Source organism: Rhinatrema bivittatum, chromosome 3 (assembly GCF_901001135.1).
Source record: "Rhinatrema bivittatum chromosome 3, aRhiBiv1.1, whole genome shotgun sequence".
NCBI classification, from domain to species: domain Eukaryota; kingdom Metazoa; phylum Chordata; class Amphibia; order Gymnophiona; family Rhinatrematidae; genus Rhinatrema; species Rhinatrema bivittatum.
This window is the reverse complement of record NC_042617.1, coordinates 492,145,768-492,161,226: the sequence shown is the minus strand read 5'-3', so window position 1 is coordinate 492,161,226 and position 15,459 is coordinate 492,145,768. Positions and strand designations below refer to the sequence as shown.

Sequence of the window (15,459 nt, the reverse complement as noted above, 5' to 3'; positions counted from 1 at the left end):
GGGAAAAAGGGGTATTTGAGGGGGCCAAGGCCTCCATTTGACCAGCTAAGTTATTCACTCAGGGGTTAACATAGTAGCCAAGTGAAGGAAATAGCTGGTACTATTTCTTTGGGAGTTAATGCATTACCTGACTTGGGGCAAGTGACAGGGCGTTGCATTTCTTAAAGAAGCTACAACTCGACTCCTTATGATCGAGACAAGTTTGAGGTTTACCTTTTTTCTGAAGGATTCTGGTCTCTTTTTTCTGTTTTTTTTATCAAGCTGCACTGACTTTTGGGAAGCTACTTCATCTCTGTCATGTCCGTTTGACTTCTGGGACCTTGCATGCTCATCATCCAGCTTCAAGATTTCTGTCTTTGGAAATACCGACCCACATTTATTACCTTCCTCATCTGCACTTTCTTTTCCTCCATCACATCTTTCTTCAGCATGTATATCTTCCTCCTCTAATACCCCTTTTTCTTCATCACTGCAATCTTCATCACTTTCTTATCATCCTGCAATTTCCCTCCTTTCTTGAGATATTTCTGCAACATACCAATGGCCTTTTGGGACTCTGAATTCAATACCGGGGAGGCTTGCACATAGCCATCATCCCTTCTCCAACCACAACGCTCGGGAGTTTCTCCTGACAGGGGATCACTGACTTGAGATTCCAGGATGGGAGGCTGAACCTTCTGAATTGGGGCAGGCAAAATATTGCTTGCCTGCGGAGAGACCTGTGGTGTACCCATAAGCTACTGGCAGTTTTGGGTATAATGAAGTAGTCATGGGAGACTGTCCTAGCGGGAAATTATTCGCAGTAGAACCCTGCGGAGCATAGAGTGAGGAACTAAGTATCCCAAGCCCTGCTGCAGCAGCTGGACTCCATTTTGTACTAACGGGGGAGCAAGTAACCTGACACCCTTCTGTACTAAATCCCATAATCCTAAAATTTGTAGGTGTTTATCACAAGACTTTCCCTGTTTACATTCAGTAAGAAAATTCCACAACCCAGCAAGGACAGAATCTACAAGGGTACCCTCCGCTGGCCAGCTTAAGAAAGGGGTAGACTTAGTGGTTTTGAACCATTTTTTATTATACTCTTGTATAAGTTTGCTATTAAGAGAAAACGCTGCACAAACCAAATCTACAGGTAGTTGTGCACTCAGGTCAGACACAATCAATTTTCACTATCTAAGTTAAAACTAGGTAAAACACGAGTGGGCATCCCCACAATCAAATCAATACTTGTAAAAGTAGTAAAGAAATTATGCTTACAACCTTTCTTAAAGTTATCTTCGTACGGAATCCATGCACATACTTTCTCAACACTTCCTGCCTCTCTGCCGGGGTATTCTATCATCCTTCCATTCTGCGGAGAAATACAGGCCTTTTCCTGGTCCTTCCCGGGCATACGCCCCTGGGGATCACAACAGGGTCACCAATATGTAGGCTTATTCCCACTATGACCAATACTCAAGACCAAATAGATCAATATATTGGAACTTGAAATATTCATTTGAATAGTACCGAAAGAGTATTGGGAAGGAGACAGAAAGCAGCTCAGAAGCTGTGAGTGAGCCTGCCTTTGAGAGCTCCTTCCCTGAATTGCCAAGTCTTTTCTTATATACTTATTTTTAACTATTAGTTCAGTGCTTTCTGACTAGTTTTGGCCCTTCCATCAAGCGTCATCTGTCCTCTTGTCATTTTCCAGAAAACTAGGCCAGAAATAAAATGGCCTGTAAAAATTCTTCCTCCTTTACCTAGCATGTGTTTTCTTTCTCATGGCCACAAACTTGCCAGCTCTGAGAAACTTTTCTGCTTTTGACCTGCCACCTAGGGTAATTGCTTGATATTATCTGCTATTTATAGAGCTTCTGGTTCCTCTTTCTCATGCACAGCTGCAGCTCTCCCTCACCCACACAGATTTCCACATACTGGGCTCCTGGACGCTGGCTCATTCTGCCTGACCTTAGGTCTTGGTCACTGGTCAGCATTGTACAGTGCCCCTGACCGGCACAATATAGACAGAAATTTAGTTGTCTTCATCTATGCTTTTCCTTCTCAATCTTAGAGCAATTCAGTTGCATAGGTTCCTCTGCCAGGATGGTTTGCACTGAACTGGACGAGGATACCAAGGAAGCTGGAGCTGAGGAGTCAGATGAATGGGCTGACAAGGAACTCTTTTTTTATCCTGTGCACAATCCTGAAACCTGAAATCCACTCTGATAGCTAGGGCAATCAAGCCTTTTAATGTGAACGGGATATCATGCCCTGCTAACTCATTTTTTATTTTTCCAGACAATCCCTGCTAAAAGATGGTCATCTGGCTATCTTCTCCCCAGCCTAGCTCTAAGGCCGGGGTTTGGAACTGCACCGCATACTCACCTACAATTCAAGTCCCTTGACGAAGCTTCAGTAGTTGCAGATGTGGTATGGCCTGGTTGTCAAATACCAACTTAAACTGCTGTAGGAATAGATCTAAGTTCTGAAGGAGTAGATCCTCTCGCTCCTACAGTGAAGAAGCCTAAGCAAGGGCAGAGTCATCAAAAAGAGATAGTATGTACATTACCTTTGTACAATGAGAGGGAAACAGAGCTGCCTGAAGCTCGAAATACATTTTTCATTGGTTTTCATAGCCTCTGAACTCTTTGGGATCCTCCATGTCACAAAGTGACAGAAGTTGCGGCAGGGGTTGAGTTGACCCCGTTGGAGGCTAAGCCACAGGAAGCAAAACTTGAGCTGATGATGGTGGCTGTGCTTGCACTGCATCCATCCATACTGCCAATCTTTCAAGAAGACCAGTCACTTGATTTAATACATCTTGATGTTGCTGGATATGCTGGGCTATATCGAGTATAGCCTCTAGCATGGATGAGTCCATTGGGTCTATGGCCTCAGCAAACTTGTAATAATAGTGGACCCTTGTGGGCTTGATGCAGCCTAGTAGGCAAACCTACAAGCCCACCCAACAGCTGGCGAACATGGCCTGGTCTGGGACAAGACTGGAGCTTCACTTATACCAGCCCCGTTTCTCGTGGGTTGAGCCTTTGAGTTCCAGAGGTGGCAGGACTTAGGCAAGGGTGCCCATAGGGCATATAGGATAAGAGGGTCCAGGACTGGTCCAAGGTCAGGACAAATGTTGTCAGAGAATAACCACTAGCGAAGTGGAGGTCGAAGCAAGATGTAGGCAAAGTCCAAAGCTAAGGTCAATGACAGGTGGCAGGCATGAGAGTAGTCCAGGTCCATAGCAGGTTATTAAAGACGTCAGTCTGGAGACAGGGTAGTTTGGACAAGGCAGGCTGCACAAGGTAGAATCAGGAATGCAGGAGCAACACATACTGCAAACAAGCAGGAAGACCTGCTACTGAGGCAAGAAATGGAGCACGGCTGGGACTTTTATACCCAGCCACGTCATTAGAGTGTGCCAGCCAGGCTGTTTCCTGCCACGGGAATTACCAAGAGTGCTGCATGCGTATGTGCCTAGGGAAGCCTGAGGAGCAACGGTGCTGGCAGTGTCATGGCGATGTGCTCGCCGCTTCAGGGGAAGTCGGCATCTTGGAAGGAGTGCTGCCGGAGGTGGCCGGGGAGCAGGAATGGCATCATGGTGGCGCTTTTGCTGCTTTGAAGGCGGTCTGTGTCCTTAGATGACCCCACAACCAGCAAACATTAAACCCTTAGGCCATTCCCTTAAAAATAATTATAATCCCTATGTACAAAGTTTATATTCTTGTTCCTATTCCACTCCATTTCCTTCTCGCTAGATTCTTAACTAGTATTGATGTTGAAATTGTAACTCTTTATTGAAATTATTGTGATGTAACTTTCTGTTATCTGTATAATGATGTGATGTGCAAACGAACTTCGGTATAAAAAAGCCTTAAATAAATAAATAAATTAATAAAATAAAATGATCCTTCCCAGAGTAAAGGAGGTAAAAAATTTGGGAATTTGGGAGCGAATTTAACTGCTAGATTGCAGTTACTCCGCCCATTGAAACAGTTACTGTCACCTTGTGAGTTTCGTACAGTGATTCATTCTTTGATATTAACAAAAATAAATTATTGTAACTCCCTATTTATTGGGCTGCCAAGGAAGCTACTCCATGTTTTCCATTTAGTGCAAAATGGTACAGCCAGGGTTTTAACAGGAGCTAAATATTGTGAACATATAAAACCTGTACTTGGAATTACTGCACTGGCTACCAATTGAAGAACAGATTAATTTTAAAATAATTACTTTAGTTTTTAAGGTGCTGCATTCTGAAGGTCATCCTTTGGCTGATTCTGTTGAGCTTTATGTTCCAGCAAGGTTATTGTGCTCTGATGGGAAAGCTTTCTTCAAGTTCCCCGGGTAACAAGCTGTAAGACACAGCAAACTAGGTCAAGAGCTTTTTCACAGACTAGCCCAGTGCTTTGGAATAGATTACCTCCTATTTTAAGAGTATATGAAGATTATAAACTGCTTAGGAAACTACTTAAAGCCATATTTTTAGAAAGGTCTATTCTTCTTGAGATACAGTATATATTGTTTGCATGATATGAATTTTATGTTTTATTTTGTGTAGTTGGTAATGATGATGTAACTGTCTATTTAACTGTTTATACGTGGTGTAATATACTCTGATCAATTGTAATTTGATGTAGCTAACCATAAGTTTAAATAAATAAAATAAATACAAGTTACGACACAAAATTCTCTTCAGTGATTCCTCAAGGGATAATCTGAAGTGAATATGGAATAATCGAATATTCCAGCAGGTCTGAAAAGACATTATTATGTTATAAATACAAACAATAATTTAGCTTTGCATAATACCTTTTATCCAAACAGAACCACAGCTGGGTCTTTCTCCAGTGTTAGGGTACAAAAGTATTAACATTTTTTACCTGATGGAAAGGAGAATAATCATACTCAAAATTCAGGGCATCTCTTGTTTTTTTTCTCCAGGCGTCCAAAGATGTGACAGACAATACATTTTAGGCTGCAGCACATTGTGAACTAGCTTAGATTGAAGACTGCACCCTGCTGCTGTTGAGAGCATCCATTTTGTGACAGCTGCAGCAGTGTAGTGATGTCTCAATGCTCACTCCTATTGGAAAAAGGTGAATGCTGACATTACTGAATGCTCTTCTGTTGCAAGAACAAAATATGAGCTCCTAGGAGCTCAAGGAGCTCCCTTTGGTGAAAGCTAGCTCAAAAGCCACTTGAGTCTTGATCTTTTTAACTATCCAGAGGATGCTTTCACCTGCCTGGACAAAAAATGTCCTGAGAATGGAATTCCTCCATTAAATAACTTCTTGTTCTTACTTTACTACTACTTCTAGAATAATTACTTTATGTCAAATGCAAATTTATGGTTGAATTATTATTTTGTATTATATACCTACTGCTATATTTGAACACTACTTCAAAAGATATGGCTGCAAGAAAAAGAGAGGCACTTCATTAGACTGCCATCCCGTTAGGAACTGTCTTTTCATAGTAGGACACAGCCATTGAAAAGATCGAAAAACAAATTTCAAATGAAAGAGTATACCTACAAGTACCGCAATGCACCAGAATGCAAGTTCAAGAAACAGGATTGGCTTATAACATCCTACCCTTAAAAATCTTCCCAGCATAATTGATGGCCATTGCTTCTAGTATATGAAATACTGTATTTGGCTCAAATATAAAGAGGAGAATAAATTACAAACAATGAAAACCTGTGCTGGCCCAGCATAGGCCATTCGAGCTGATGTGGTTGTGCTAACCAGTACTCACAGTTTTACCTGCACATTTTCTGCGGGTAAAACTTCTTACCGCATTAGCAGTAAGATTTGCCCACAGAAAACAAGCACACAACTGCTTTAGGGCTAACGCACCTTTCTGCATTGGGGCTAATGCACCTTTCTGCGTTGGTTGTGGTTTGTAATCTACCTTGAGGCGGAATATCAGATGTCTATAATAATGTCGGTGTCTTTCAACTTTGCAACAAAACTTGACCGTATGATTTTAACCTCATTACATTTTATGAGAAAGTATAAAAAGATCTTCCGGGAAGATCCTGAGATGATCTCCAGATATGATGCTGTCCCTAAGAATAAGCTGTCTAAAACATGGGCTACTTCTGCTCCAGATAACCTCTGAATACCTGCTAGAGCCGTCCCCAAGTAATGCCTCTGGCTCTGATGAAAAATCTGCTGTAAGGAGGGAAAGTATTATAATCAGTCTATAATCAAACCCTGAGAGATGCTGTAAAAAAAAAATTGTTTTTGCTTATATCAGCAGGATCCTGAAAATGTTTCCTCATGGAACAGATCTTATATTTGCCCCCAACTATCCTTAGGAATTGTTTTGCCTCCTAGTATTTTCAGTGGTCTTTTTTTTTTTCACTTTTTATTCAATATTTTGCCCAGCAAATCTTACTTGTCCCAGATCATTCTTTTTTCCCCATCCATATATTTTTTTACTTTTGTTTGAATCCTTTCTCCTGTTTCTCTTTACTTCACCACTCACTCACCCTCCACTCTTTCCCTTTCTCTGATACCTTCCAAATCTCCCCTCCCCCTCACACACACTCCCCTTTTCTCATTCCCTCCATTTTCATTTTGGGCTGGTTGTGGAGGAGACTTACTGGTCCCAGAAGAGGAGGTGGACCCGCATGGAAGAGTAAGGCCAGTCCCAGCAAGAAGGGCAGGATACAATGGAGGAAGCAAGGCTGGAGATGGCAATGGAGAGCAGGGCCAGGATAGATGAGGAGAAGCATTAAGACCATTGGGGACAGCAGGAGCACTGCCCAAGTCAAAAGAACAGAACAAGGGAAGACTTGTTTCAAAGAAAAAAAGGTCTGTTGTAAATGCTACCCAATGTATGAAGAAGAAAATTGAAAGACCTTATTTCAAATTTGCCTTCTTACTAGTTAGTCCATAGTGAAAATTCAATGGGTTTTTGCATTTATACTTATGACTTGTCTTGTAGATGTTCAGTTGGAGAAATAACAGACGCAATGAAAAAAGTATTTGGAGAACACAAAGCCAGTGATCGAATGGTGAGCGGAGCATACCGCCAGGAATTTGGAGAAAGCAGTGAAATTAATTTTGCTATCAATAGGTAAGATGATGTGACATTATTCTAGAAAACTTTTTTTAACACTTTATCATTTTTAAATCTGTTAACAAGTTAATACTTGACAAGACATGATACAATAGAGATCTGATTAAACAAAATAAGGAAATAAAATAATAGGAAATGTAAGATCTCAATAGTACATTGTCAGACCACAAACAAGGTGAGATCCAAATGCAAATAAGAGAAAAAAAAAAAGGAAACAAAAAATGTCCTGAGACATCCCCCTTTGTCGGGGGATTTATGCCTCCGGGAGGCGTAAATCCCCCGACAAAGGTAAGGGGGGGTTTAGACAGGGGCGGGTGGGTAAGGGAGGGGAAGGTGAGGGCAAAGGAAAGTTCCCTCCGAGGGAACGGGGGTAGGCTGCGCGGCTCGGCGCTCGGCGCGCGCCGGCTATACGTAATTGATAGCCTTGCGCGCGCCGATCCAGGATTTTAGCAGATACGCGCGGCTCCGCGCGTATCTACTAAAATCCAGCGTACTTTTGTTTGCGCCTGGAGCGCAAACAAAAGTAGGCTATTCGCGCGCCTTTTAAAATCCGCCCCTAAATGAACTTAATAGCAGGTAATGGACTTCTCCTCCAAGAACGTATCCAATCCTTTTTTTAACACAGCTATACTAACTGCACTAACCACATCCTCTGGCAACAAATTCCAGAGTTTAATTGTGCATTGATTAAAAAAGAACTTTCTCCGATTAGTTTTAAATGTGCCCCATGCTAACTTCATGGAGTGCCCCCTAGTCTTTCTACTATCCGAAAGAGTAAATAACCGATTCACATCTACCCGTTCTAGACCTCATAATTTTAAACATCTCTATCATATCCCACCTCAGTCGTCTCTTCTCCAAGCTGAAAAGTCCTAACCTCTTTAATCTTTCCTCATAGGGAAGCTGTTCCATTCCCTTTATCATTTTGATTGCCCTTCTCTGTACCTTCTTCATCGCAATTATATCTTTTTTGAGATGTGGCGACCAGAATTGTACACAATATTCAAGGTGCAATCTCATCATGGAACGATACAGAGGCATTATGACATTTTCCGTTTTATTCACCATTCCCTTTCTAATATTTCCCTACATTCTGTTTGCTTTTTTGACTGCCGCAGCACACTGCACCGACGATTTCAATGTGTTATCCACTGTGACACCTAGATCTCTTTCTTGGGTTGTAGCACCTAATATGGAACCCAACATTGTGTAATTATAGCATGGGTTATTTTTCCCTATATGCATCACCTTGCACTTAACCACATTAAATTTCATCTGCCATTTGGATGCCAAGCATTGCTAAAGGTAAGAATCTTCAAATGTAAAGCGCGCCAGAAAATCACAGGAGTTACATGCTAGAAGTTGAGGGTAAGATATCCTGTCTGATTTTTGGCATTAAGGAAAACATTTAGCTGGGAAGGATCAAAGAAGACATATTTAACCCCCTGGAATTTGACAACACATTTACAAGGAAAGTAAAGCCAAAAGAAGCCCCCAAATTCAAGACAGCAGGACGCATCAGCAGAAATCGTTTCCTCTTAGACTGGGTTACTTTGGACACATCTGGGAACATACGAATCTTAAGCCCTAAAAAAGAAATATATCTCTTACGAAAGAACAATTTCAAAATAAAGTCCCGGTCAGAATCTAAGGCAAAAGAGACAACTAAGGGGGAAGACACAACAGCTTCATCCATAGAAGTTTCAAGAAAAGAAGAAAGATGAGAAGATTCAGCAAGGCCAGCAGGAGTATCACTCGGTTGAGAAACTTTCAAATTTGCAGGGAGATAGTAAGCTTTAGAAATAGGTGGAAGCAGACTTTCCTTGATAGACTAGTTCCCATAAAATATCTGCGTAACATTTCCACAGGAGAAATAAGCCTTTTTTAAGGAAAATTGATAATCCTGATATTTCGATAGCATACAACATTTTCCAGCTTTTCCAGCTTATTCTGCAGAAACAAATGACTACTACTAGAGATAGTATCAAGAGAATTTTGCAAGGCGACCCCTTTGATCTCCCAAGAGTCCACTTGTGATTTAAATTCAAGTAACTGAGACTGAGAAACTTGGGTTGAATCGGACAGCTCACGCTGTTGAAAAACAAACTGGGAAACCTGGTTAGAGAAATTAGCTACAGTTTCCCAGATTATGTCTAGTGATATGTTGGGGGGTTTAAGGAGAAAAAGTTACCTCTGTAGAACTGTCCCAGCCATTGAAAAAGCAGAAGGAGAAGAACCGGGCAGGAATTCGGCTCCCCCAGCAGACCGGCTACCAGCTTCATGACTTGCCTCCTCCATGTTGGCTCTCCCCAACGTCGAAGCAATCAGCAGTGTGAAATCATCAAGGCGCGCCGGGAGCAGAGCATTCGAGTCAGCACCACCCGCGGGGAGGCCAGGTTGAGGAGGAACTCAGTGCTGCTCCAGAGTTAAAGATGATTCAAAGTCTGGGGCTGCCGGTGACAGACCATTTCTCGACAGGCTGCCTAAAGACACTTCAACAGAGCAAGGAAGAAGATCTTGGCTCCGGAAAACATGTTTATCCTTTGGGCCGGCTGAAGACGGACCCTCCGATGCATCTGAGAATGCTCTAGCCTTGCCCTTCCTCTTACCCATCTTGAAAAGAGGTAAGAATTTTATTAGGCAAATTATTCTCGTAATTTCACTTTTGCTTTTATGATAAATCAAGGCAATGATGAGGGACTTCGTATTTACTACATTGTAGCATCAAATACCAAAGGAAATTGCTTGTTCATATCTTAATATTGCTAAGAAAATGATATGAAAAGGAAAATTCTTTCTGGTATTTCTTTTTTTTTTAAATTTTCTATTTATTAATTTCAACAAAATTACAAAGGATATTCACTTTGTACAGAAACTCATAAAAGTTGACATTTTACATACAACTTCACAGTACATTACTGTAATATAGGCAACAATTATCAATTATCAGTCCCCAATCATGAAAGGGGGGGAGGATTTAAAAAAAATTATATAGGAGTTACTTTTTCACTAGGAACACTGATACTAAGAATTGGCTTAACGTATTATGCTTCTTTTACTTACTGCTCACTTATAGATCTCTTGGACTAAGGGTACAGGAATAATTTTCTTTCTGTTATCCAACAAAATCTTTAACTGCTCAGGTATAAAAAAACACATAATTAACATTATCCAATTTTACTATACAGCGACACGGATACCTGAGAGTGAAACTAGCGCCTATGGAGCGGGCGTCCTGTCTCATTGCCAGGAATCCCCTCCTCCTCTCCAGTGTTGCCCTAGCTAAATCTGGAAACACCTGCACTATTTTACCAAGAAACTCATCTCGCATATATTGGAAATAATTCCTCATTATCATTTATTTATTTATTTATACCAACATTCTTGTATAATATACAAATCATACCGGTTTACATTAAAACAGGAGATGCAGGAAAAAAGTTACCTTTGTCAAATACATTTAACATTAATTAATAACAATGAAAATTGTTAACAAGGAATGATAACTATAAAAAAAAGAGAAAGGTAAACAAAAGTGGAAGAAACATAGAAGTTAAAAAGAAAAAAAAAAAACGAAAAAAGGTAGCACCAAGGGTTGCACGAAGGGGAGTGCCCCTTTGTCGCACCCCTTCGGCGCGCGACACCCGGTGGAATGGCGCCGTTTACCAGCTCGACGCTGGGCTGGATGACATCACAAAGGGGCGGGTCTCATGCTCACTGTTTTTCTTCATAGCAATCTCCATTCACATTTTAAAGCTGATTTTTTTCATTTTTTTGAGCTTTTCTCTTCATTGAAGCATCTCAAAAGTGCCCGGTGCTGGTTATGTTGTCTTTGCCTGTGATATGCAAGGCCGAGATCATCTGGAGATGCACTTCTGCCCATTCCATGTTGACCTATTTCCTGTGAAACTTGTTGGCTCTTGATACCTCCTGCCAATTGATGTAAGTTACCATTGTAGCATTGTCGCTGAACTGAAAACATGCCAACTGGCCTGCTCTGGCTTCCAGGTGATTGATGGTCCAGAAAGACTCCTCTGCATTCCAGCGGCCTTGCGCTGTGAGCTTCTGACAATGAGCTCCTCAATCATGTTAAGATCTTGCTCATAGATAAAAGACACTAAGAGAGTGGATCTCTCTATTATTTCTGGTGTTGAAGTCTCAAGGAAAGCTGTAAAAATTTCCCATATCAATTGACTGGGGTGCTGCTTCTTCTCTAGATCTTGAACAAGGTAGAAAATACACTTTATTAAATGTTGGTATATTCTCCGGAGCTATCTGCAATATTTCAGTCATGTATTTTCTAAGTGTGGTCCAAGGCTGTTCCCCTAATACCTTAGGGAAATTTAAGAACCTTAGGTTCAAATGTCTCATCCTGTTCTCTATTTGTTCCAACTTTCTGTTCAAGATTAAACGTTCTTGAACCAAAGCAGACTGTGTTTCTTGCAATTTCTTTCCTTGATTTTCTAATAACTGGATCTTTTGCTGCTGTTCAGAACGTTTAACATTAAAGTCCCGAGTTGTTTCTTCTATTTTTGTTGAAAGAAAAACTTGTTGTTGAGCATAACCTTGTAATGCAGTTCCAAGATTAGCTACAAGCTCCCACAGGGAGTCCAGTGTCACTACAGCTGGCTTAGGAAAGGGGGTATTCATGACTCCTAGCCCAGGTACAGACACTAAAGTGGAAACATTTGAAGAGGCAACAGAAAAGGTACCTTCCATGACTCCACCTGCTGCTTGCAATCCTGCCGTTCCTTCCCCTTCCGTGCCTTGATCACGCCTCCCATTTCCCGTGGTGGATCCCGTGTTCGCAATGCCTGACCTCTCCGGGTCCACTTCTGTGCCCACCGGGCTCGAGAACTCCTGGGGAATCGGCACCGGAGGTGTTCGTGAGTCTGGAGGGCTCAAGCTGGTTTCCCCTGAGAAGACCGCTGCTCCTCCTGCAATCATCTCTGTGGGGTTTAGCTCCTCCACTTTTGCATAACCGGCAGCCAGCTCAGTGATAGTATGCTGTCCAGAAGGTAGGGGGGGTATCGCGGGGTATACCCTAACCTTTCCTTTCTGTTTCGAGGCCATAATCAGTCAGAAGAATCAAAAACTTCAGGGAAAACGGGGACAGCGTTCTGAGCCGTGCTGCTACACCGCCACCATCTTGACTCCTCCCCCCTCATTCTGGTATTTCTGATCTCATTCTTTTTCTATATCTGAGTTTCATGCTAATAGCTTTGTCCAATTTAAGTAAGGGATGAGTGCTTGAGCCCCCTCAGACTTTGAGACAAAACAGCTCCCAAATCTACTTTTGGAAGCATCGGCCTATAGGACAAAGGAGCTTTTGAAATTCAAGCTCCATAGTACTGGTTACTGTTCAAGATGTCCTTTTTACAAAAGGTATCCTGACTTTCTGTTTATCTGATAAATCTGGGTACTCTTTCTTTCTAACTAGGAAACCTCAGCATTCTTGCATGTGAAGAGTGCAATCTGAAAACATCTTTTGCTGATGGGTTGTAATATTTAATCCAGCTGTATTAGATTGATCCTCTTTGTTGACAAGTGATATAATTGATAGAAGTGAAGGGGGACTTGCTCTGAAAAGTTACATCCCTTGGAAATTTCGTAAACTGGGTCTGGCGGGGGGGGGGGAGGGGAAGGCATTGGATGTTGAACTCCCAGCAGTACCACACAGACCCAGCAGCCTGCAGAATTTCACTCCTCTCTATCATGCCGATACAGTACAGTGCACTCCGGCGGAGCACACTGTTAACCCGCGTTTGGATGTGCGTTTTCGACGTTCTAGCTTTTCCCCTTATTCTTCCAAGAGCAGCACACTATCCAAGTCCACATCTCACTGTTTTACCTCTCCTGACTAGCTCAGGATCAGGAAACCGATTCCTTGCATTTAACACTATGCTTGCTGGTGCAGGCTGTCTGCCATTGCTTCCAGTTTCAGGGTCCCAGGTAAAACTGGAAGAAACGGCATCCTACATGAACAAAAGAGAGAGGGTAAGGGCTACACATCTGTGAAGGTAAAGACGAGCCAGTACACCTCATAGAAGAGGTGAATAAGGTTTTTAATTTCTGCATATGAAAAAGCCAACATTTTGGTTCAGTAACGACCCTTTTATTGAGATTAATAAAGATCTAATAAAAACAATAAAGAGACTAGTGACGCTTTATAGACTACGTAATTGATTTATTGAGGCATGAGCTTTCAAGGACAAGAGTCCACATAATCAGCTGCATCAGATGAAGTGGGCTCTTGTCATAAAGAGCTCATGCTTTAATAAATTGGTAACTCCAGCAGATCTCAACAGGTGAGTCGGGACACACTGATGTGTTGCGAGGTCCTGGGAAGTGTGTCGCAGGGCCAGCAGGAGGCAGCTTTCTCCACATCAGCCCGGGTGGAAGTTGGTTGACTTCTCCTTTATCAGGCTTGACAGAAGGCTACTCTTGCTTTCTTCTCCTCTTTCTGGCCTAGTGGAAGGCTGTTTTCTCCTTCACACAGATCAAGGTGAGACGCTGCCAACTCCTGCTCTTCTGGGCTCAATGGGACACCAACTTTATCTTCTCCTGCTGAGCCTGGAAGTGATACTGCTGATCCTCTCTTCATCTTGTGCGGGATGAGGAAAAAGGTTGGCGATTCTGGGCAAGAGAGAGAGAGTGTGGGGGCTGCTGAGCAGGAACGGGTGAGAAAGAGGGGGTTGGGGTAGTGGGGCAGGGAGAGTCAAGTATGGGTGAGAGAGAGCCCAGGTAAGAGGATGTGGGGAGGGGGATCAGAAATGCTGGGCAGGGATGTGAGTGTGAAGGGATGATTGAAAGGGAGTAATTGTAAATGTAGGAAGGCAGGAACCCTGCCTTCCTATATTTAGGAAAAGACTTAAAACGTGGCTATTCACGAAAGCCTTTCCTGAACTAAACTGAACCTATTCCATTATTACCTATTCGCTCAGACTTTGCCTTAATCATAGTAATTAATATCCCTACCTCATAAGGGCAATTCTTCAACGCTATAAGCACATTGACTGGCATATATGTTATCTATATTTAAACCCCTGCTTCTTTTCTCTGATCCAAGTTATATTACTCCCTTGTTTTATTGTAACTGCATTCCTTAGCCTTCTCTTGTTTAATGTTTTTTACTACTATTATTTTATTATTATTACTTAGATCAATGTTATTTATTGCCTTTTTGTTCCCTATCTACTTGTTAATTGTAAACCGACATGATGCGATATTTATCGCGAATGCCGGTATAGAAAAACTTAAAATAAATAAATAAATAATTGGGAGAAGTGAGGGATGAAGAGAAGTATGAAGGAAAGTGATGGGGGTGCAGTAGCCATAATGTGCATCTCTTCTAGTTTTGTTCTTTGCTTAGTGTAGGAGGAAATGTTTTTCTGTTTCTTGTTCTCCAGTTTTGCACTGCATGCAAAGAGGCTTCTTGGGGGTTTCCATTCCAGCTTTGGTCTCCACCTTTGTAATTCGTGTTCTTTTATTCTGTATTAGTGAAGATCGGTTTTGTGTATGTGACCAAGGTGAAGGTATTTTACTAGCATGCAGACATTTGTTTCAGTCTTATTTCTTGTGCTTTCTCAATAGGACATGCACTGAGGGTGCACTGCTGCCTTTTCATAGGTAGGGCTGTTGCTGTTTTTGAGTCCTCGGAGTTTGTGCAGCTCTGCTATGCCAGGTTTGTTATACATGGGCAGAGTGCGTTTTTTTCAGGTTTTATATTGTTTTACATTGTATCTGGTAATAGAGGGAGTTGTGTTGCTGCTAGTGAATTGACACCGAATCAGAATATCTTTTTTGAATGGTGAGTTGTACGGGGAAATATCCTAGTTTTGCTCTCTACCTGTTGTTGGGGGGGGGGGAGGGGCTGTTCCTGTGAATGCAGCATATATGTTTACATTTAGCCTTATGAAGATCATGTGTTCAGTGTCAGACATGCAAGCATCAACTGTCAGGTGTGTCCCGACAGAGAAAAGGTTGAGAACCACTGGGTTAGTCTTTATACTGTCGCCAGCCTCTCTGTGGTTTTTGCTGCTGCAGACTAACCAGCTGCCCCTCTAAAACATCCATTAATGGACCGAAATGTTGGCTTTTTTGTGTTCATGTCTTATAACTACGTAGTGTGCTGGTTTTTCTTTATCTGTATAATGTGAACATAAGCCCATAGAAATTGTTGCACTCTACTTTTGTTTTATTCAATAATGATAAAGACACAATGGGGGCAATCTTCTGACTGTTTGCCTTACTCACAGGCTTTGCAGCAATTTTCAGAGTGAGAGTTTGCACATACTTTCACAATGAAACTTCCCACGCATATCAGGTAAGCGCAGTCGCTTGCACTACTTTTTTCTGCAGGAAGATTTTTTGATGGAA

At 41.9% G+C, this 15,459-nt stretch overlaps 1 protein-coding gene across 1 annotated transcript in view; it reads left to right on the top strand.

The window, feature by feature from the left end:
- MMUT (methylmalonyl-CoA mutase) overlaps nt 1-15,459 on the top strand; it is a 104,309-nt gene that overhangs the window by 69,551 nt on the left and 19,299 nt on the right. The window contains exon 10 of the mRNA XM_029596091.1: nt 6,946-7,077. Coding sequence (XP_029451951.1) covers nt 6,946-7,077 — 132 coding nt within the window. The remainder of the gene's footprint in view (nt 1-6,945; nt 7,078-15,459) is intronic.